The 17,515-nt window shown below is 50.7% G+C and overlaps 7 protein-coding genes across 7 annotated transcripts; all 7 read right to left on the bottom strand.

Annotated features, from left to right (window-relative positions):
• Window positions 1-438: 438 nt before the first annotated feature.
• On the bottom strand, window positions 439-555 carry PtrM4_096230 (uncharacterized protein; the record flags this gene model as incomplete). The annotated part of the gene is made up of 1 exon (XM_066107179.1): window positions 439-555. The coding sequence occupies one exon, from the start codon at window positions 553-555 to the stop codon at window positions 439-441; it is 117 nt and encodes a 38-aa protein (XP_065962847.1).
• Window positions 556-925: 370 nt separating this feature from the next.
• PtrM4_096220 (uncharacterized protein) lies at window positions 926-1,666 on the bottom strand (the record flags this gene model as incomplete). The annotated part of the gene is made up of 1 exon (XM_066107178.1): window positions 926-1,666. One exon carries the CDS (start codon window positions 1,664-1,666, stop codon window positions 926-928), a length of 741 nt encoding a protein of 246 aa, XP_065962846.1.
• Window positions 1,667-1,702: 36 nt separating this feature from the next.
• Window positions 1,703-2,299, bottom strand: PtrM4_096210 (uncharacterized protein; the record flags this gene model as incomplete). The annotated part of the gene is made up of 1 exon (XM_066107177.1): window positions 1,703-2,299. One exon carries the CDS (start codon window positions 2,297-2,299, stop codon window positions 1,703-1,705), a length of 597 nt encoding a protein of 198 aa, XP_065962845.1.
• A 1,883-nt stretch (window positions 2,300-4,182) lies between these two features.
• On the bottom strand, window positions 4,183-7,725 carry PtrM4_096200 (uncharacterized protein; the record flags this gene model as incomplete). The annotated part of the gene is made up of 4 exons (XM_066107176.1): window positions 4,183-4,292; window positions 4,538-5,600; window positions 5,650-7,334; window positions 7,398-7,725. The coding sequence occupies 4 exons, from the start codon at window positions 7,723-7,725 to the stop codon at window positions 4,183-4,185; spliced, it is 3,186 nt and encodes a 1,061-aa protein (XP_065962844.1).
• Window positions 7,726-8,552: 827 nt separating this feature from the next.
• On the bottom strand, window positions 8,553-11,053 carry PtrM4_096190 (uncharacterized protein; the record flags this gene model as incomplete). Its single annotated transcript, XM_066107175.1, has 3 exons — window positions 8,553-8,953; window positions 9,004-10,177; window positions 10,241-11,053. The coding sequence occupies 3 exons, from the start codon at window positions 11,051-11,053 to the stop codon at window positions 8,553-8,555; spliced, it is 2,388 nt and encodes a 795-aa protein (XP_065962843.1).
• Window positions 11,054-12,386: 1,333 nt separating this feature from the next.
• On the bottom strand, window positions 12,387-13,720 carry PtrM4_096180 (cyclin-dependent protein kinase regulator Pho80; the record flags this gene model as incomplete). Its single annotated transcript, XM_066107174.1, has 4 exons — window positions 12,387-12,431; window positions 12,513-12,855; window positions 12,912-13,210; window positions 13,394-13,720. The coding sequence occupies 4 exons, from the start codon at window positions 13,718-13,720 to the stop codon at window positions 12,387-12,389; spliced, it is 1,014 nt and encodes a 337-aa protein (XP_065962842.1).
• Window positions 13,721-15,271: 1,551 nt separating this feature from the next.
• Window positions 15,272-16,623, bottom strand: PtrM4_096170 (WWbp domain containing protein; the record flags this gene model as incomplete). Its single annotated transcript, XM_066107173.1, has 3 exons — window positions 15,272-15,401; window positions 15,502-16,175; window positions 16,222-16,623. The coding sequence occupies 3 exons, from the start codon at window positions 16,621-16,623 to the stop codon at window positions 15,272-15,274; spliced, it is 1,206 nt and encodes a 401-aa protein (XP_065962841.1).
• Between the last annotated feature and the right edge of the window lie 892 nt (window positions 16,624-17,515).

The raw sequence follows: 17,515 nt of genomic DNA, 5'->3' as shown, positions 1-17,515 counted from the left end.
ACTTTGGAGAAAGGTAGGAACATCCAGGAAGTCGATGATAATTCCGAGAAAGGCAGACACTTCTGCATCTTTTCCATAAGCTTTTAGGAAAGGGCAGGAACATCAGGATGTCTATGAGTAATTTTAAGGAAGGCAGCTACATCCATAGTTTTTCGGCAGCTTTTTGAGAAAGTAAGAAAGTAGAACTTTGTGTGTGTGAGGAAAGAAGGAAGGGAGGAAGAATAGCAGAAGAAGCTTTATATACACCACACTGACTCAGTACTTCCAACATACTCAAGGAAGATAACCTTTTTAAAACGTTCCAAAACATTTTGATGATTAGATGAGCTCCAATGTGTCCAGAAGAGAGGACTCAACGCCATCAGAACCGCGTATGTATATTCTATACTCCCCCGAGCAGAAGCGGGAAAAGTCATATAGTACACGTCGGTGATTTTTTTAGTAGGCGCACACCACCAGAGCACCACAGTCATAAAACACGTCGGTTGTAGCTTTTTTAAGTATTTTCAGTAGTATAGAAGATGGAATGTTTGGGAAACCAGAAACCGCAGCCATGGCTCTGATGTGTACAAGATTTTATCCCCGGTCTTATAGAAAATAGGTGTTGGAAAAACCACAAAAAGCCGCGTCATGCAGCTGTCCAACTGTCGTTTCAAGTTTCTCAAATAGCACAGAATGTAAGATTTCGGGAAACTAGGAAGAGCCATAGTCACCCTTGGATAGCAAGTGTTTTTTAACGGAACCAGAGACTTGGAAAACTATAGGAAACAACCCTCATTCCAAAGTCTTTTCCATATTTCAAGTAACGTGGTTGGCAAGCGAGTCGGTCAGACAAGCGAGTCGGTCACCCCACCAACTTTTGCAACTTTAAAGCGATATATCTCAACAACACGATAATATTATTGCTAGATATTGATATAGTAGACTACTCTATATTAATAGTATTAGTGTTGCATGTGCGCGAGTTGTGCCCGGTCTCTTTGCATCTAGTGCAGCGCCTTTGAGCGCGCTGGCTGAGGCCTGATCGCGCTCCTCCTCGACGCTCTTCATGAGCAATCTGCTGGTCAGCCTCATTTTGAGCTAGTATATCCTCTCCAGTTCCTTTTATAAGTACTCCGTGCTTCTGTATACGCCTTTTAGAGCGCCGCCTACGCGCTGAGGCTGCGCTGTTAGCCTTCTCAAGACTGGAGATCCGATCGCGCATTAGCTCAGCAGAGAGCATTATCACCTCAGCGCCCTTCTTCAGCTGGTCAATTGCCTCAATAATTGATGCTGGTGATGAGCTCTTGTGCTGGCGCACGCGCTCACGTATTAGGCTTGACTGAGCTTCAAGCTCACGCGCGTTGCTCGGCGTTTGAGCTACCCAGGGAGCCTCTGGCAGAGCTGCTGCTGGAGGAGTAGGTGTACGCAGCTGTACATCTAGCTTTGATAGAACAGCCTCTGGTTGTAGAGGAACAAGGCCTGCGCCGCGGAAGGCTGAGCAGATGTTGGCTGGCGTGAACGCTTGATCAAATGCTATCTTGAATGCTGGCAGAAACTCTAGCTTGGTGATGTGGTTGATGTGGTTGCGCATGAGGCTCTCCACCTCACGGCTGTACGCGCGCTTCAATGGCGAGAAGCAGCCAACATCAAGTGGCTGGAGTAGGTGAGATGAGTGAGGAGGCATACAGAGCGTATAGATATTGTTCTCCTTGCAGAGCTCCTAGAACGCTAGAGATTGGTGGCTCTTATGGCCATCAATAATAAGCAGGCGACGCGCGCCTATAGTACGAGCCTGCGTGTGAGCGTTGAAGTGCTTTAGCCACTCAACTCCAAGCTCATTATTTGTCCAGCCATTGTCGCTGACTGCGATTGCCCAGTCGCGTGGGATCTCAGCTTCCTCGTACCAGGCTAATAGGTGGTACTGGCCAGCGAAGATGAGGAACGGTGGGACTGACCAGCCAGCAGCGCTGATAGCAGCGATCAGCGTTACCCACTCGCGATTGCCTGGCTGAAGAGTCTTCGGCCTGCCTCTCCTCTCTGCTCCTGTTATAACTAGCTGCGTTGTAATCTTGCCCATCATAAAGCCAGCTTCATCAAAGTTGTATATATCCTCATCGCAGATACCAAGCTCAGCCTTTGTCTTCTCTATAAGCTCAAACCAGCTTCTAATAAGGGCTGGATTCTCACAGAGAGCTCTCTGCCTATCGTACGCTCGGTTGAAACACGTCCGAAGACTATCTGTCCGCTTGACAAAGTTGGCTGGCCACTTCTGCCCAACCTGGCCAGCGCCGCGCGCAGCCAGCAGCTTATCAGCCATATCGCGTGCAGCTGCGTAGGTAGGCGCAAACCCGCGCTGATCTAGATGAAGTATATAGCTAACAATCACCTCCTCTTCTCTCTGGGTAAGCTTCCTTGAGTTAGGCTGGCAATCGCGTCGCGCGCGCTTTCCAGCGCGCCGGTCAATTAGGGTTGATTTTGGGATATCGAAGACTGTAGCAGCGCGTCGCGTACTCTGAATTTGGGCAGAATCTATAGATAAGAGAGCAAGCTGAATATCTGCTTCATTTGAAGGCACAAGAGGAGCGCGGCGTGGAGGCATTATGTGTTGAGATAGAGTAGGTGATTAAAGTTGGTGGGGTGACCGACTCGCTTGTCTGACCGACTCGCTTGCCAACCACGTTGTTTCAAATATCACCGAATGATTTCAGGAACCCCAGCAAAGCCGCAGTCAGTCATACAGAGGCTTTATGTAGATTTTAGCCTCCTTCGTAAAAAATAATAATACATAGAAACCTCCAGGAAGCAGCACCCATACCTCGATATGCTTTGACATTTTGAAATATTTTGAACATCAATGAATGTGGCTTTTTTCTTTTCAGAAAACCAGAGAGAACCGCAGCATGTGACGAGTCTATCGATGATTTTCTATCCACAGTATCATGGAACCAGGTGCGGGGGAATTCCCGAAAAGCCACACCCATATCTAAACTTCTCTGAATTTTCAAGTATTTCAAATACCGTACAAAAGAATTTTTTTAGAAACACAGAGAGAATCACACCCATTAGCGTGATGAAAGCGAATTTATCGGTTTCATAGAAATCAGGTGTTTAGAAAAATCCAGGGAACAGCACCCGTAAGTTCGTGTTAACTAGTCTTTTCAAGTAATTCAGATCCCATTATAGATGAATTTCTAGAAAACCAGTGAAAGCCACACTCATATAGCTATTCAGTGCGCGATTTTTATCCTCGGTCTTATATAAACCACGTGTCTAGAAATCCGCAGAAATCCGCAGTTACACATAACGCTATCGGATGCGTCTTTTAATACCGTACAACATGGCTCTTTTAGAGAAAAAAACAGAAAGCCACAGCCATAGTCTCTTCTTAAGTTGATTTTCAAGCAGTTTCGAAACCACAGAACACTTTTTTCGGAAACCACAGAAAGCCGCAGTTATGAAATCTGTGGCTCACAACTTTTGATTTTTCAAACGGTAAACTAGGGAATTTCGAGGGATTTTAAGGAACAAGAAAGGAGGAGAAAGGCAGAACCATTCTTTTTTAGGATATACCAATTTAAAGTCGGAAAGAAACACATTTTGAGATTGAAGTGACATTTTTTAAAAACAGGAAGGAAACACATTTAAATATATAAGGACGGATTTTCAGAAACGGGAAGGAACACATGTTGTGATACCATTGCGGATTTTTAGAAATAGGAAGAAGCACATCTGTGCTTATGTTTGAGTTTTAGAAACTACAAAGGAATACATAGGTATAGCGACTCCATTTTTTTAGGAACCGCAAATAGCCACATACGTTTTGCGACGCTTTGTTTAGAAAGTATGAAAACAAACATTCCTTCCTATCCAAACATTTTTTATTTTCAAGAAGTGGAAAGAAAGACATTTCCGATGTTGTCCAAGTTTTAGAAACTATAGGCTTTTCAGAAAGAAGTGTAGAGTATAGGAGAAGAGGAGAGAAGAGAGAAAAGAACAGTTTATATATGCGGCAGCCCGAAAATTCTAAGCGCGGGGAGGCCATGTTATGTGAGTGTAAGATGTTGCTAGAGAGGGTGTGTATCTCATGACACTGTTCCTCAAGGATTTTGGGCGCTAGAACTACATACGATTCATTCCCACATGCTTTTAATACAGTGGGTTATATCAAAATCTCGGCCGCCATGCATATCTTCGATCTATCTACAAGATCCCAAGTCTTGCCACGACATTAAGGACGCAGTAAACAGCCTGCGACAACACAGCAACCGCATACGAAGAAGCAGGATTCATTGATGTATCCGCCACGCCCTCTCATTCATTCAGATCAAATCCGAATATTAGCAATTTCCATCGCTCGACCGTATACCGTTACAAATACCCACGCTGATGCAAACATTAACGCGCCAGAAAATGCATCAGTACAAATTCCATCAGCCCCGAGAGTCGTTCCTCCATCCAGGCATTCCACCCAGTCTACCGCTCATTCCTCCCAACCCGCCAACACCACCACCATCACCACCACCATAACCACCGGGACTAGCGAAGCCACTCCGACCGTGGCCGCCATTGAGCAACTTGTCGAATTGCTCGATACTAACAATGGCCCGTTGTTTGACATCAAGGTCCATATCGCGACCTAGTTGCTTTGCGCCTTCCTCGAAGCCGAGTTGTCTCAGGCTCATTGCACGTTCTCTTGTTGCTGCTTCATCGGTGTGGTCTTCTATCCACACAAGATTGTGTAGCATCCATGCACAAGCTACGCGGACATCTCGGCGTGGATGTGAAAAAAGCGGGAGAACATGTTGCATCAGTGTAGTTTGAGAGATTAGGAGCGAGCGATGTTGTGGGCGGCCGTTGGCAAGGTGCACAAGGATGTAGATAGTTGCCAATATAAGTTCAGTGGAAGGGTAGGCGGCCCAATTGGGTTGCGCGAGGTTATTCGAAGGTTGTGTGAAAGTTGTGCGGTGGCTGTTGCTCAGCCAGTAGCTGGGTGTGCCAGGACTGGCTTGTGATTGTGATGACATGGAAGAGTTCTTCGGTCGGATCTTAGCATCAAGAAGTTCAAAGAACCGGCTGTGTCCGAAAGTCTTGAGGAGGTGATCAATCATCTCGCCAGAAGCTTTATCTTCCGAGACAAAGTTCCGGATAAAATCTAGAGCTTGTTCCTGTATGCGAATATCGTCGCGCTCTCCGTTCAGTCGATTATCCTGCTCATCATTCTTTATCTGTTGCAAACGATCGCGGATATTTGTTGCACTTGTGTAGCGTGAACCGGAACGCGGGTGCCGGCGCATGGATGGTATGCTTTCAGTCATTGCATCATCGTCTTCAGAAGAGGCCTCTTCATCCACATCCATACGAGGCTCATCAACTGCGTTTAGAATATCAACCTGCTCCCCAGCTGCGTTGGGTGTGCCCATGGCTGGTTTGGATGGCTCCCCATTTAGCACTTGTACCAACCAGCCCACGCCGAGCTCGTCCAAACATTGAATTTTCATCGCATGAGGCAGCCCGAGGCAGAGATGTTTCAAAGCCCAAAGACTGCCAAATCGGAGGTCAAAGTTGGCCGATCGACATTGCTCGCACAACGTGCCCAGCACTCCAGACTCGAGAATCTCCTAGACAATATTAGCTTGCGAAAGATTAGGCTGTCATTGCTGTACTTACCGTTCGCATGGGTGACACGTCCAAGACCAGGTTAGTGATGACTTCAGTAGCTGCAATCTGTACTTTGACATTGGGATGTGTCAAAAGCTCAAAGATGGGCTGTGCAACGCCATGATCGATGAGGCTCGTCCTGAGCACACTGACTGATCTTGATAGTGACCGCGTGACTTTACAGGCAGCAATGAGTACGGGGTCGGGGTTGCCATCCTTTGCTGAAGAAGACGCACCCTGCTCGCTGTTTTCGTTGTACGGAACTAGTGCTTCGATGATGTGCGTTGCCGCGCCCATCTCGATTACCATCTTCCGCAACGAATCTTGGTCACCGGCTATCGCCGCTAGTGCGAGAAGAACGCTCTCCCGGTATCTGAATGCATGTAATAGATCTGGGTTAAGTCCTGATCGCCCAAGGGTCGAAGATGCAGGGTCGATCGCGGAGTCTTTTACCTCGTGAGATGCGGATTTCGGCTGCCAGAGAGGTTTAGATGATGTTGTGGGTATATCGAACGACTTCTTAAGGATTTGGATGAGCGTGGGTAGGGTTCGAGCATGAACTGCAGCTGTCTGCAGCGACTTATTGCCTGCAACAAGCTCTGCAAGAACCACAGGTGAGCGCTCTAAAACGAAACGCAGTTCCTCCCTTGCCGCTGGGCTCAGGTTATGAGCCTTCTTCACCTGATCCGACGTTGGACTTGAATCCTCAATCATCTTCTCGACCAACGGAATGATCAGATACGAAAAGTGCCGCTCTCGTGTTGTCTTTGATGGGTCGTTGAGAGGCCATCGGTCACCGAATTTCTTCAGCAACGCTAGTAGCCAACAGGCAGACAACCTCTCTCTACCTTCGCCCCGACGCGCTACATACATCAGCCATATGAATAGCGGAGACTCAGATTCATCTGTGATGACGCTCCGACTTGAAGTGGGCTGCTGCGACTCCAGCCGGGAGTAGCTGTCTCCTGTTGCAGAAGGGTAAGCACCAAGAGCTGGCCATTGTTTGATATACGGATCTGATTTGCTGGCCATTGTCTGTACTCGCGGTATAAGCTTCTCCCATGACGGTGTTTGTGACGCACTGCTTTGGTCAAAGTTTGCTGTTGCGCGTTCTTTCGGCCACCCGAAGAGTTGCTGTATTGGTTGTGAATAGAGGAAGCGTGCCGTGTAGAAATGCGAGTCCCTGATGATGGCTGATATGGTTTCCATAATATCAGATAAGCAGGTACGAGGGAGCTGCTCGTAATGTGATTGCTTGGCCTCAGTTATGGGTATGCGATCGTCCATTGCAGCGACAGCAGCAAGTTTTTCAGCCAAGAGATCCAGTATGCCCGCGTCCACCAGCATCTTCTTATGACTATCTTCTTGACAAGTCTTCATTATGAGACGTACTGCTGATTCTATCTGCTGGTTGGCCTTTGACGTCCCTGCCGGCTGTGCTAGTATTTCGGCAAGACTCTCAATGACCGACCGGGTGTATATCGACTCGTTGAAAGCAAAGGCGAGGGAAGATCTTGAAGAGGAGTCTGACATGTCGAGCCAAGGCTTCTCCTGGACAGCGGCGTCGACAATCTGATTGAGCGTCTTGAGGGCTGTGGTGACGAGCTTCGAGGGCGTTTCGCTCGGTCGCAGCGCTTCTAGTAATGGGGATAGTACGTCGCCGGCCAGCAATGGTGCAACGAATGCCGGACCGCCTATATGTCTCATGCATTAGCTAACACGTTTCCACGCAGAAGTCTTGGACGTTGCGCGCTCACCATTCGCAAGACTGCCAACGACGAGTGTGGCCTGGAACCTCAGCTCGTCCTCGGTGGTCCATTCCTCCATGCCCCTCCTAGTCTCACTGAAGAGACTCGAGCCGTGTCCGTTTGTGGCATTGTTCCTTCTTCTCTTGCCGCCTTTCCTCGCTTCCGCTCGTAGCAATCCTGCGAGCGGTTTCACAACACCATGTGTCACTGCCAGCTCCTTCCTCTGCTCATGTCCGACTATCTCGTTCTTAAGGCTCTGTAGCGCGGCAACCTGTGCTTCGGGTGTGCTGGGATTCGAGAGCTCATTGAGCGCCGGGGGGATCGTTGACCGGCCCATGGCGCAGACGGAAAGCGAGCGGGTGATTGGTGATGGGTCGGTGCTACAACCGACTGACGCAGATTAATGGTCGTCGTGCAGGCGAAGAGGTTCAGTTTTGGGTGCACAAGCCTTTGTCAATGACGGTAGGCGCAATGGAAGGTAACAGCAGCTTCAAGGCCGGGAATTGCGGGGGGGAAGGCGCGATGGCGTATCAGTCACTTCCTGCACTGCATTCAGGTGGCAAACTTCAAGTGTCTCTCAGGTGAGATGTTGGGTCTGTAGGTAATACCGACTTGGTTGCATAGTCTTGCAGCATGTACGTGGCTATGGTCGCGAAGTTTGACATGGAGATAGCCGCGCCTGTCGGCGCAACGTCAGAGCAGCCGCGATAACGTTATCACCACGTGACGAGCCCATCACCACTGGCTACCACCCGGGTGACATACTAGTGTACAAAGAACACTGTAAGCACTAGACACGCCTATAAATATCTACTACTCCCACTTGTAGAACTTCATGGGCCACCTCACATCATTGTTAGGTGTACACATCTAGTTATCGCGAATCTCGAAGACATCATGAAATGTTGTACACATGCTAGGACATATATTCGTGACACATGACTACATAGCCAGTTCCCCAATCACCCAAGTACCGTTACAGTCGTAATTATGCCTGTCTCCCAACCCACCAACCTCATCCCTATGCCAGTCCAGGAACAAAAAAAAACAAAGGAAAGTCATCTGTCCGTGGAACGGAACAATGCCGGAGCAAAGACGCATACCATGCAAATGCATGCCGCCCAAGAGATCAGTGCATGGGCCAAGTTTAACCTGGTGTAGTCTTCATCTATACCCGTAAACCTCAGTATCGTTTTCCTTTACGATACCCCCCTCAGTAAGAATGACAACCGAGACACATGCCGCATACGCTTCCCGTATTGCACAGGCCATGCAAGTCTCCTTGATGTTCGCTACAATGGCGCTGTGGCCATGATGTGCGCACCAAGCTCTCGCGAAGACCTCGTTATCGCTGACACCGAGGGCCTCGATGGCAAGTACATTCGTGACCTGTTCGTGAGCAGTGTGCTTTTGCAGCTCATCACGTAATGCTAAGGCTTTTTTGCCCGGCGAAGATTTGGACGAAGTTGGGCGTGGTGTGCGGCCCGATTGGTAACCCCAGTCCTTGATGTCTACGAGACCATCATCAATCTTGATGGCTTTGTAGGCGTAGTCATAGAAGAGCACTAGAAAGATTAGAACTTGTTTAGTCAATTACTGCATGTAAAAAACGTACCATGGGGACCTTGATGGCACGGGAAAGCATTGATGAAGTTGACATCGTATCGCAGCTTCATCGGCCAGCTCTCCCCGCCACATGCAAATGAGATAGCCGCATCAAAGACCACTGGAGGGCCAGTGGCATGTCTAGTGCCTTCTGATTGATTCTTGACGGGTACGAAGCGAAGTTTCTCCATCCGAATCAGATCTGTGACGTCCTCGGTATCCGGCATGGGTACTTCGTAGTCATCAACAGGGTAATCGGCGTCCTCTTCTATCGGGCCTAGAGGATTGGTACGCACGTCCATAGTGACGACATCTTTTTCTACCAAGATAGGGTCTGGGGACTCTTGTTGCCTGACTTTTACAGACTCAGTCCGCTTGAGGTCCGGAGTATAGATGCAAGGCCCTATCCATCCCGCGATCTGCTTCACGCCACGTGCAGCTCCCAGTACTTTTCCAACAATACATTGCGAAGACCAGTAAGTATTTGCTCGGTACTGAAATCCAGATGCTTGGTGCATGTGCGTTAAATACTTGAGTGCAACACCAGTATCCCGATCACAGTCGATCAGACTGTTCATAATGAGCCATGGGAGAGTCCGGCCTGGTAAGATGATACCAGAAAACCAGGACATTGCGTCCGCAGATCGGTCCTCGAGCGCCTTCTCTTTATCGTCTGATTCTTCTAGAACGTACTCGATCTCGTCCATGTTAGGCCACTTGAGCGTCGCAGCGAATATCCTCAATGCTTCAATTTGCCTGTTCTTGCTCTTCAATTCAAAACTAAAGGTGCTTTGAGTGGACGAGGTCCGTGTCTTTGTAATCTCCATATTTTCGAGCCAGCGCTGCGCAACAGCTAGGTCCCAAGTGATCCTTGGAGGCAAATGCATTATCAGCTTACGTTTCGCCTTGTCCGTATGGTTCTTGGAATGAATCCTGAGATATAGTTCCACAGAGAGCAGCAATTGGTGGAAGAAGTCTTGCTTCTTTCGCTGATCATCCGAGTCAAAGAACTTTGCGACAACTTGGTTCTTGGGCAGCGAAAAGTCTATCCACTGCGGATCACTTAGTACTGTGATGAGATCTGTAATCTGCTGTTCAATCCCAATATGACGGCGTTCCTCGTCATATCGTTCGGGGTCTTCAATGAGCGTTCCGTACAAGTAGTGATACAACTCCTCGGGGTCCTGTCAGAGCAAAAGTTAGGGACATGTGAACCATAAAGACCGTGCACATGGCTGTAGACTGACATCTTCATTGAGTCCACTCTCTAGCTTCTGTAACCGGTCCAATATCTGTAGGAGCTTGATCTTGCGCGGCTTCTCCTCGCCAATATATTGCATTGGAGCATGGCTACTGCCAGATTTGCCAACCCAGTAATTGAGTGTAGTGGTCCCAGCACTCTTTCCGAATGCGTAAGCCATGCAAGGGTATTCATGAGCCAACCATGGAAACTGGCTTTCGGATGAGCCTGTCATGTTGAGCGAGATGTCGCGATATGCCTGTTGCTGGAATGGCGCGCGGTCTGTTCGACTCTGATGTTCGGCATCCATGACGGCATAGAAGCGATTGTACCCAGCGGGCGCATTCGCTATCGCATCCGAGTATCCCTTGAATGACGAGGCTCCAGCACATATCAGGTCCTCTGCCTCTGCCGGCTGCAATGCGTCCTCGGATCTGTAGCCTTTCGGTGGCCATCGTCTTGATTTGCGGAAGTCGTCGAGGGGGGAGGGGTGTGAGTAGGACTCGGATCGACGTGTATGCGTAGGGTTGTGGTATGGGATCATGTTGCCTTCGCCCCCACTAGACGAGGGTCGTGTGGGAGGAGGGTTCGGCTGCGAGCCATGTCTCGAGATGCGTGTGCGCGAGACGACAGGCGTGGTTCGTGTTCGCGGGGCCTTGCCCAGTTGCAGTTGCTGAAAGCCATTCGAGAGCTGGGGAAAGGGCTCGGGAAAGGCATACGGGAGTGCGCAGGGCGGTGCATGTGCTTCAGGCAGTCGCGCGTCCCATTGTCTGTCGTATTGGTGCTTGCCAACATCCCAGCGGGCGAATTCCGAGTTCATCTCTTACGCATAGCACTCTTTGTTGGTGAGGTTACCTTGATCTCTGCTGCAAGTTAGTGGCGGGTTGATTGTGAGGTGGCCCAGGAGCATGTCGCGAGGTTGTCGACAAGCAAGGCGAGCACGCGCCGAGTGTTCCTGACGAGACGGACAAGTGAAACTGTAACAAGCGAGACACATGGCGGATAAGCAATTCGTGTGCTCTCCTGACAACTACCAACTTACCCTCATAGTACTGCCCTGCTGCCGTCCGGAAGCAAGACGCGTCTACCGCGGGCTATAGTGGATATCACGTCTCAATCGCGAAGGCGTCGAGGTAAGCGCAGGCACAAGACCTCTCAAGTGCGGTTTCGTCAGGGAAGACGCGCGGAGAAGGTAGCGGGGGTGGGGGAACAGAGGAGAGATGGTTTCAAGTCACTTCCAAATGCTGGGTCAGGGTCGCTCAAACGATGTCGTTGACAGAGGGATGGCATATCGTCAACGACCCTCCCTACGCCCTCACTTCTTCAGTGAATACCTCCGTCGTCGCAGCGGACATGGCTCGATAGCACGTAAAGACGGCCATAGAAGGTGGAGTAGTTAGCCTCATTCTGGAAGCAGTGCACGCATCGACTAGGGTATGCCTGCTAAGCCAACTCTTACTCGTCCACGTTACCCACGGCATGCTCTTAGCGGCTTCATCACTCAGGTGCCATCCCCTCGCCAGGTGCTCTACACAAGACAGCAGCATTTCGGTTTAACGGCGTCTTTTATTCCGCTATTCTTACTATCTAACCAATAGAACTGCTACTCAATTCCATCCTGCAGCGCATGCACCTGCGCGCTGACATCGACTCTGCTCGCATGTACAGTACATGCGGGACCCGCGCTCTTGCAGATGCAGCATCCTGCCGCATCTTCGTGTCAATGCCGAATCTCGCTCTGGACGATGCCAGGGGCTGCTGGCAGCGCCGAAATGACGAACAGTGGTGTTGGCATACAAAGCATGCCTGTCGTTGCCCTCTTTGGTGACGCGAGCCCCCCCAATCGTGTAAAATCCTGTCTTGTGCAGCTCGTTGAGTGCCCCCGTTGGCCGACACTGTCAAATCCTTTGCTTGCCGAGTCATGTTGGCCAGCTCACCGCACAACAGTCGTTCTTCTTTGCAGATTTCCATACAGACGCAACCACGGGGTGGCTACGTATTGGAGACATATAACGTGGCTTGCAAGTATACGGTCCCCGATCCACAGTGATGGTGGTATCAACAAAACAAGTTGTTAGTGGCATTTGTATAGGCATCGTAAAGCGGTTATGAGACGCGAAACAATGACCCCTCTGCCGCTGTACGCCTGCCATCTATACGCCCGATTGATTTGTGTGGATTCCGGTCGCCGAGAGGACCTGGGCTGAGTCGACAGATGGGCCTCTTTCCTGCTCCTTCTCTTTCTCCTTCTCCATGACGTATCCTGGCCCGCGGTCCACCAAGCCTTTGTAGTAGTCCACAAGCACTTCTGGTTTGGGGACTATCCGCCATTCCAACCTCCTCAAGAACTCAAGCTCCAACAGCGCCAGCTCGCGGACACTGACACCTCCAACTCTTGCATACAGACTATTGGTCCAGAAACTATCACTCAAGCCTTTGGCCGCGACCGTAGCCGCCGTTATCAGGAAGCGATGGACGGTGAGGCTGCTGATTGTGAAAGCGGGGTACATGGCGCACAGCTTGTCGACGTAGAAGACCATGGAGAGGAGAATTGGTGGAGACAGTGTAGCGTGCACTATGAGACGAGAGAGGTAGTCGCGAACAGAAATCCCTGGTGGGGCTCTGTAAGGCGTCATGGTCAGCAAGCGCTCTTTCAGTCATTCTTGGGCTGCACTCACCTCGAATGGAACCTAGTGAGTGTTCCATCCCGCAGCGGATACCCATCGTTGAGCCGTACCAACTCCATAAGCATATCAGATATGAGGATGCCGAGATCTTTAACGTCACACGTCTCGTACTGGAGGGGCATAACTTTGACGCTCGGCTCTTCCGGCCGGGCTCTCTTCGCCGGCGAGGCAGGCACCTGCAAGACAGTGCTTGCCTCTCTCGTGACTCCAGCCGATTCTACCGCCGAGCGCGTGCTCTCATGCGACGTGCGCCGACTCTGGGATTGTGCATTCTGCGCGGGCGTAGCAGGCTGCGGTGTCACCCGCAATTGAGGCTCTGGGGGCTCCGTGACGACAGGCGCGGCGGAGGCAATCCCCCGCGCTTCAGACGCAATGGCAGCAGCGCTCAAGGGAGCCGGGATGGCGTTCGTTTGGGCACCGTCGCCGTTGCCGTCACCGTCTCCGTGGCTGGTCGTGAGGTTGATGTGGCTGACGGGTCGATTGGTGGGGGACAGGCCGGGGGTGTATTGGGTGCCGCTGTCGACGTAGCTTTTCTTCTGACCCTGAGGCGAAGACACGAATTGGGTGCCACTGTCGACGTAGCTCCTCTTCGGACCCTGGGGCGAAGACGCAACCGTGGGCACAGGCGACGGCGCAGAGTTGGACGGCGCGTCAAATCGTCGTGCTGCTGCTGTGGTCACGGCAAAGCGGGGCGAGGATGTCGACGTGCGTCTCGAGGCATGGTATGGGCGATGGCTGGGCGTGTGAAAGGTAGTGCTCGGCGAGGGAGGTTGCGATATCGTGGGCGAGGATGTGATCATGTCGAGGGCCGGTAGCGGTGCCTAGGGTGGAGGAAGTTGACAATATCGGGCAACCGCAATGCGCATCATAGTCAAGCCTGGCTACTTTCACGGTATTTCTGGCAGCGGCGTGGAGAAGGAGGGAACCATCCAAGCCAGGCGCGGAAGAGGCTTCATCTGGCGAGTGTGGAGGGCTGCGATGCCGGTCTTCCTTGTGAGCGAGGGCTTGGCTGGCCAAAGACGATACCTATCAGCGCCCGGCACACCACGTGTGACGTCCGGGGATTTCAGTAGGCTGACATTGCATTGCAAGCCTTGCATCAGTCGCTGGCTCGATAGACCAGATATTAGGCTGTGCCTCTGTCCGCTTTTTGCCAATTCTGCATGAGAATGAGTAATTCTCACCGCAATCCCCTCAATGTCTGCGCCTACATGCTGCCCGTCATTCGACGCCGGACCAGCCCACCACTAATCAGACCGTGGCTAAGCCCAACATATCAATATGGAGAGCATGTCTCCTGGCCGGCCATTCCAGATTCCAGAAAAATGACGAACCTGAATCTTTAGCTTCCGCCCGCGCTAGTCTCAAACGTTGACACAGATTTTGCTTTGTGTGCTTGTACTGCGACTGGCCTACCGGTCCATCTTGACCGAACCATTATGAAGCCACCTGCAGGACCTTGTTCGTCCCCTACCACTGTCTTTCAACCTGTATATCACCAAACCATGACCTTGATGTGTCTCAAGTATCCTGTCTACCTAGCGACTATATCTCCTTCACTGCACGATTTCACCGTCAGCAGTGACGACATATAGACGTTCAGCCTCATTAGCTAATCCGCGGCACTTCTGTTATCTGTCCGCGAATCCGCGATAGCCCTAGCACTAGAGACCCTGATAGTGGAACTGCCGCTAGCCGCACGTAGCCGAAGCACGTTGGTCAATACCACCCTCTCACTCGACGACGTCTAGATGCCGGTCCGTCCCCTCGGTGACCTTTGACTAAGAAGGGCCGATGCGTATACATACGGCCGTCTGGACCAAGCAAACACGCTGTGCTATCGTGTACTGCATCGGGATAGTTGCAGTATCACCGGTTTTTCAACGTATTTGTGATCGATCAGCTGCTACTGTGCATCATGGTGACTCCGAAGCGGCGATCAAGTCAAGCATCTATCATACTCCAAGTCGTCCCCCGCCTCGACTGTCTCACGAAATCTCTTCCCTAAACCAGAACTACCACGCATTTCATCGGTCAAACTCGCTGAGTTCTCTTCCAGTGCAACGCGTCAGCTCTTCAGAGTGTAGCACCTGCCACCTGCTGTGCACAAGACTACGTATCCTGTGTTATACTTTACAACATAGGCTAGCCTGGGGGGTACTCAAGTATTGTATGGTATAAAATTATTCGGTAGTGTTACTATGGTATGCAGGGTGCCTAGAGAAACATGGCGACCTTCATCGTATCAAGGTGTATAGTGAAAGTAAGCCGAAACGCCTCCCAATACTCCAGAAAAGGTATCCCACATCTTCCCGAAAACCATTTACTGAAACAAAACACACTCAACCCATTCACCTCCCCGTTTTGTCTCGATTGGGTGCCTCTAGTTCGGCCGAGAAACCTTGTTGTCCCATCGGCGGACTATTTAATTCTGCCACTACCGGCTGCGTGTTCATTTGTGCGTGTTTTATTTGATCAAGTCTATAGATATTGTAAGCGTTGTTTTTAAGTCTCCACCTGACAGAGACTCATCACTTCTCCCCATGCAGAATGATCGTAGCGGTCGCTTGGTGATACTTACTGTTGTTGACTCATTCCACTCATACTGCTCATTGTGCTCAAATGTCCATGGTGCGGTCCCGGGCTCGTCCATCCGCTCGGATATTGCTCCCCCACACTATGTTGTCCATACTGCGGTGGTGGCGGAGAGCCGAATCTATGATCAGCATATTGTCCTGGCGGCGGCGTAGCATAGCCAGAACCCGCTTGCTGGAATCCAGGTGATGCAAGTCCACCGTCACCGTAGTTTGAGCCGTATTGCTGGCTCATATGTGGGTCATGGGGGTTGTTCGTAGCATCTTGGCGTCTGATCGTTTCCTTGAGAGTCTTGGAGCGGCCGACGAAGAAGAAGAGCGCGGCGCAAAGAATCAGGAAGGCGGCACCTCCGACTGCTATACCAACAATGGCGCCTGTAGATAGTGCGTGGCCACCTCCTCCACTGCTACCATTATCAGGTGCGGAAGTACTAGTTGGCGTTAACGGATTGGAGAGAATTGACGATGCTTCGGGAGGTATTGGTTGACCAGGTTCTATTTGAAAGTCTGCTTGTGCTGCGGCATGTACTTGCGACGCGAGCGTTTGTGTCGAGTTGGGATTGATGACACCAACCATATGCTGGTCTGTGCAAGATTTTGGTGCCGCGCAGTAGAAGAATATAGGCTCAGTTGAATTGATGGTCACGTTGAAATATGTAAGCTAGGTGAAAGTTAGCGTACGCCGGGTGATTTGAAGAGAAACAAACCTCATTTGTGTTATTCACCCACTGTGTCCCGGACCAAAATCCTACTTTGTCCCTTCCAGTATCCTCGTAGGGCATACATGCTGCTCCGAACTCTGCTCTCGCGACGGAATGGTCAGGCGGAAAGAACTCCCATGTAACGATGTCGCCGACAGAGACGTTACTGATCTCTTGTGGTGTGAACTTGAAGCCTCCGGCGCCAGCTGTAATTGTGTGGACCTTTGGCTCAGATGAAGGCTTTGGTGTCGATGCTGAGCCTGACGGCGCAGCAGTTATAGTGGTAGGCAATACCGATGAGCCACCAGCGGCTAATGAAGTAGCAATCCCTTGTGCGACAGTCGTTGGGATGAAAAGCTGACTGGCAACGACTATCGTTGCCAGCCTCGCGTTCCACGAGCGTCTCATCGTCGACCGCTAGAGTAAGGTGTGTAAGATATATTAAAAAGCTCTTCAGTAGCCTGTATGCCAGAGTCAGGCTGGCGGTGTTCAAGTCAATCTGTTCCCGATCCCGGTTCTCGGTGAAGAGCAATATATTCCAGTAGGACGACGGGCTGGCAATTGGGAAAACGAAACAGGCGAAAACAAGCTAGACAGCTGAACATCCACTTAAGAGATCACTTCGCATGTTGGCAAAAAGCCATAACGCTAAATTTCAGCCCCCACAGCCGCAGTTTAGACCACCTTCCCTTATCCACCACCACATGTAGTCACTGCTGGCCTCACTCTCCAATCATCATTACCGCTATTGTTGATAACGCAGACGCAACCATCCTACGGCACAGTCAAGGCGCAGTAACTGTACACAGGAAATACCGACAAATAACATGGGGCGGGAAGTGAGGTATGATTAGGAAATAAGAAGGAGGGTTGGATATGCTGGACAGTGCCTTAGTGCTGATGGATACGTGTGACATCCATGGATATTGGCGCCACCTGCAGTGCTACTACACAGCCTAGTGAATGCATATTGACAGCTTTTCTCCTCAACCTGATGCAGTGCTGGCGCGAAATTAGTTCTCCATGCTTTTCGACTTGCCTGGAGTTACCAGAAGAATGGTTCCCAGGATTCATTCCTGGTATCAATACAGGCTGTTCGCAGATGTACCGGTAATGCGAAATAGATTGTCTCTCCGCGCGAGCAGGAAGGTGGAGTGGAGCTGAGCTGGCGTCAGGGAATGAGCTTTGAGGTTGCTGAGGCGCCAAACTTTGGTAAGCCTAGTGCTATTTAGAGACCCAGTAAAGGAAGCGGGCACGTCATCTTGGCGCGTCCGTGGCTTGGCTCAGCATGCTCTTCTTA

This window comes from Pyrenophora tritici-repentis, chromosome 4 (genome assembly GCF_003171515.1).
Source record: "Pyrenophora tritici-repentis strain M4 chromosome 4, whole genome shotgun sequence".
Taxonomy (NCBI): Eukaryota; Fungi; Ascomycota; class Dothideomycetes; order Pleosporales; family Pleosporaceae; genus Pyrenophora; species Pyrenophora tritici-repentis.
Note: the sequence above shows the minus strand (reverse complement) of the source record. Positions and strands in the feature narration are given on the sequence as shown.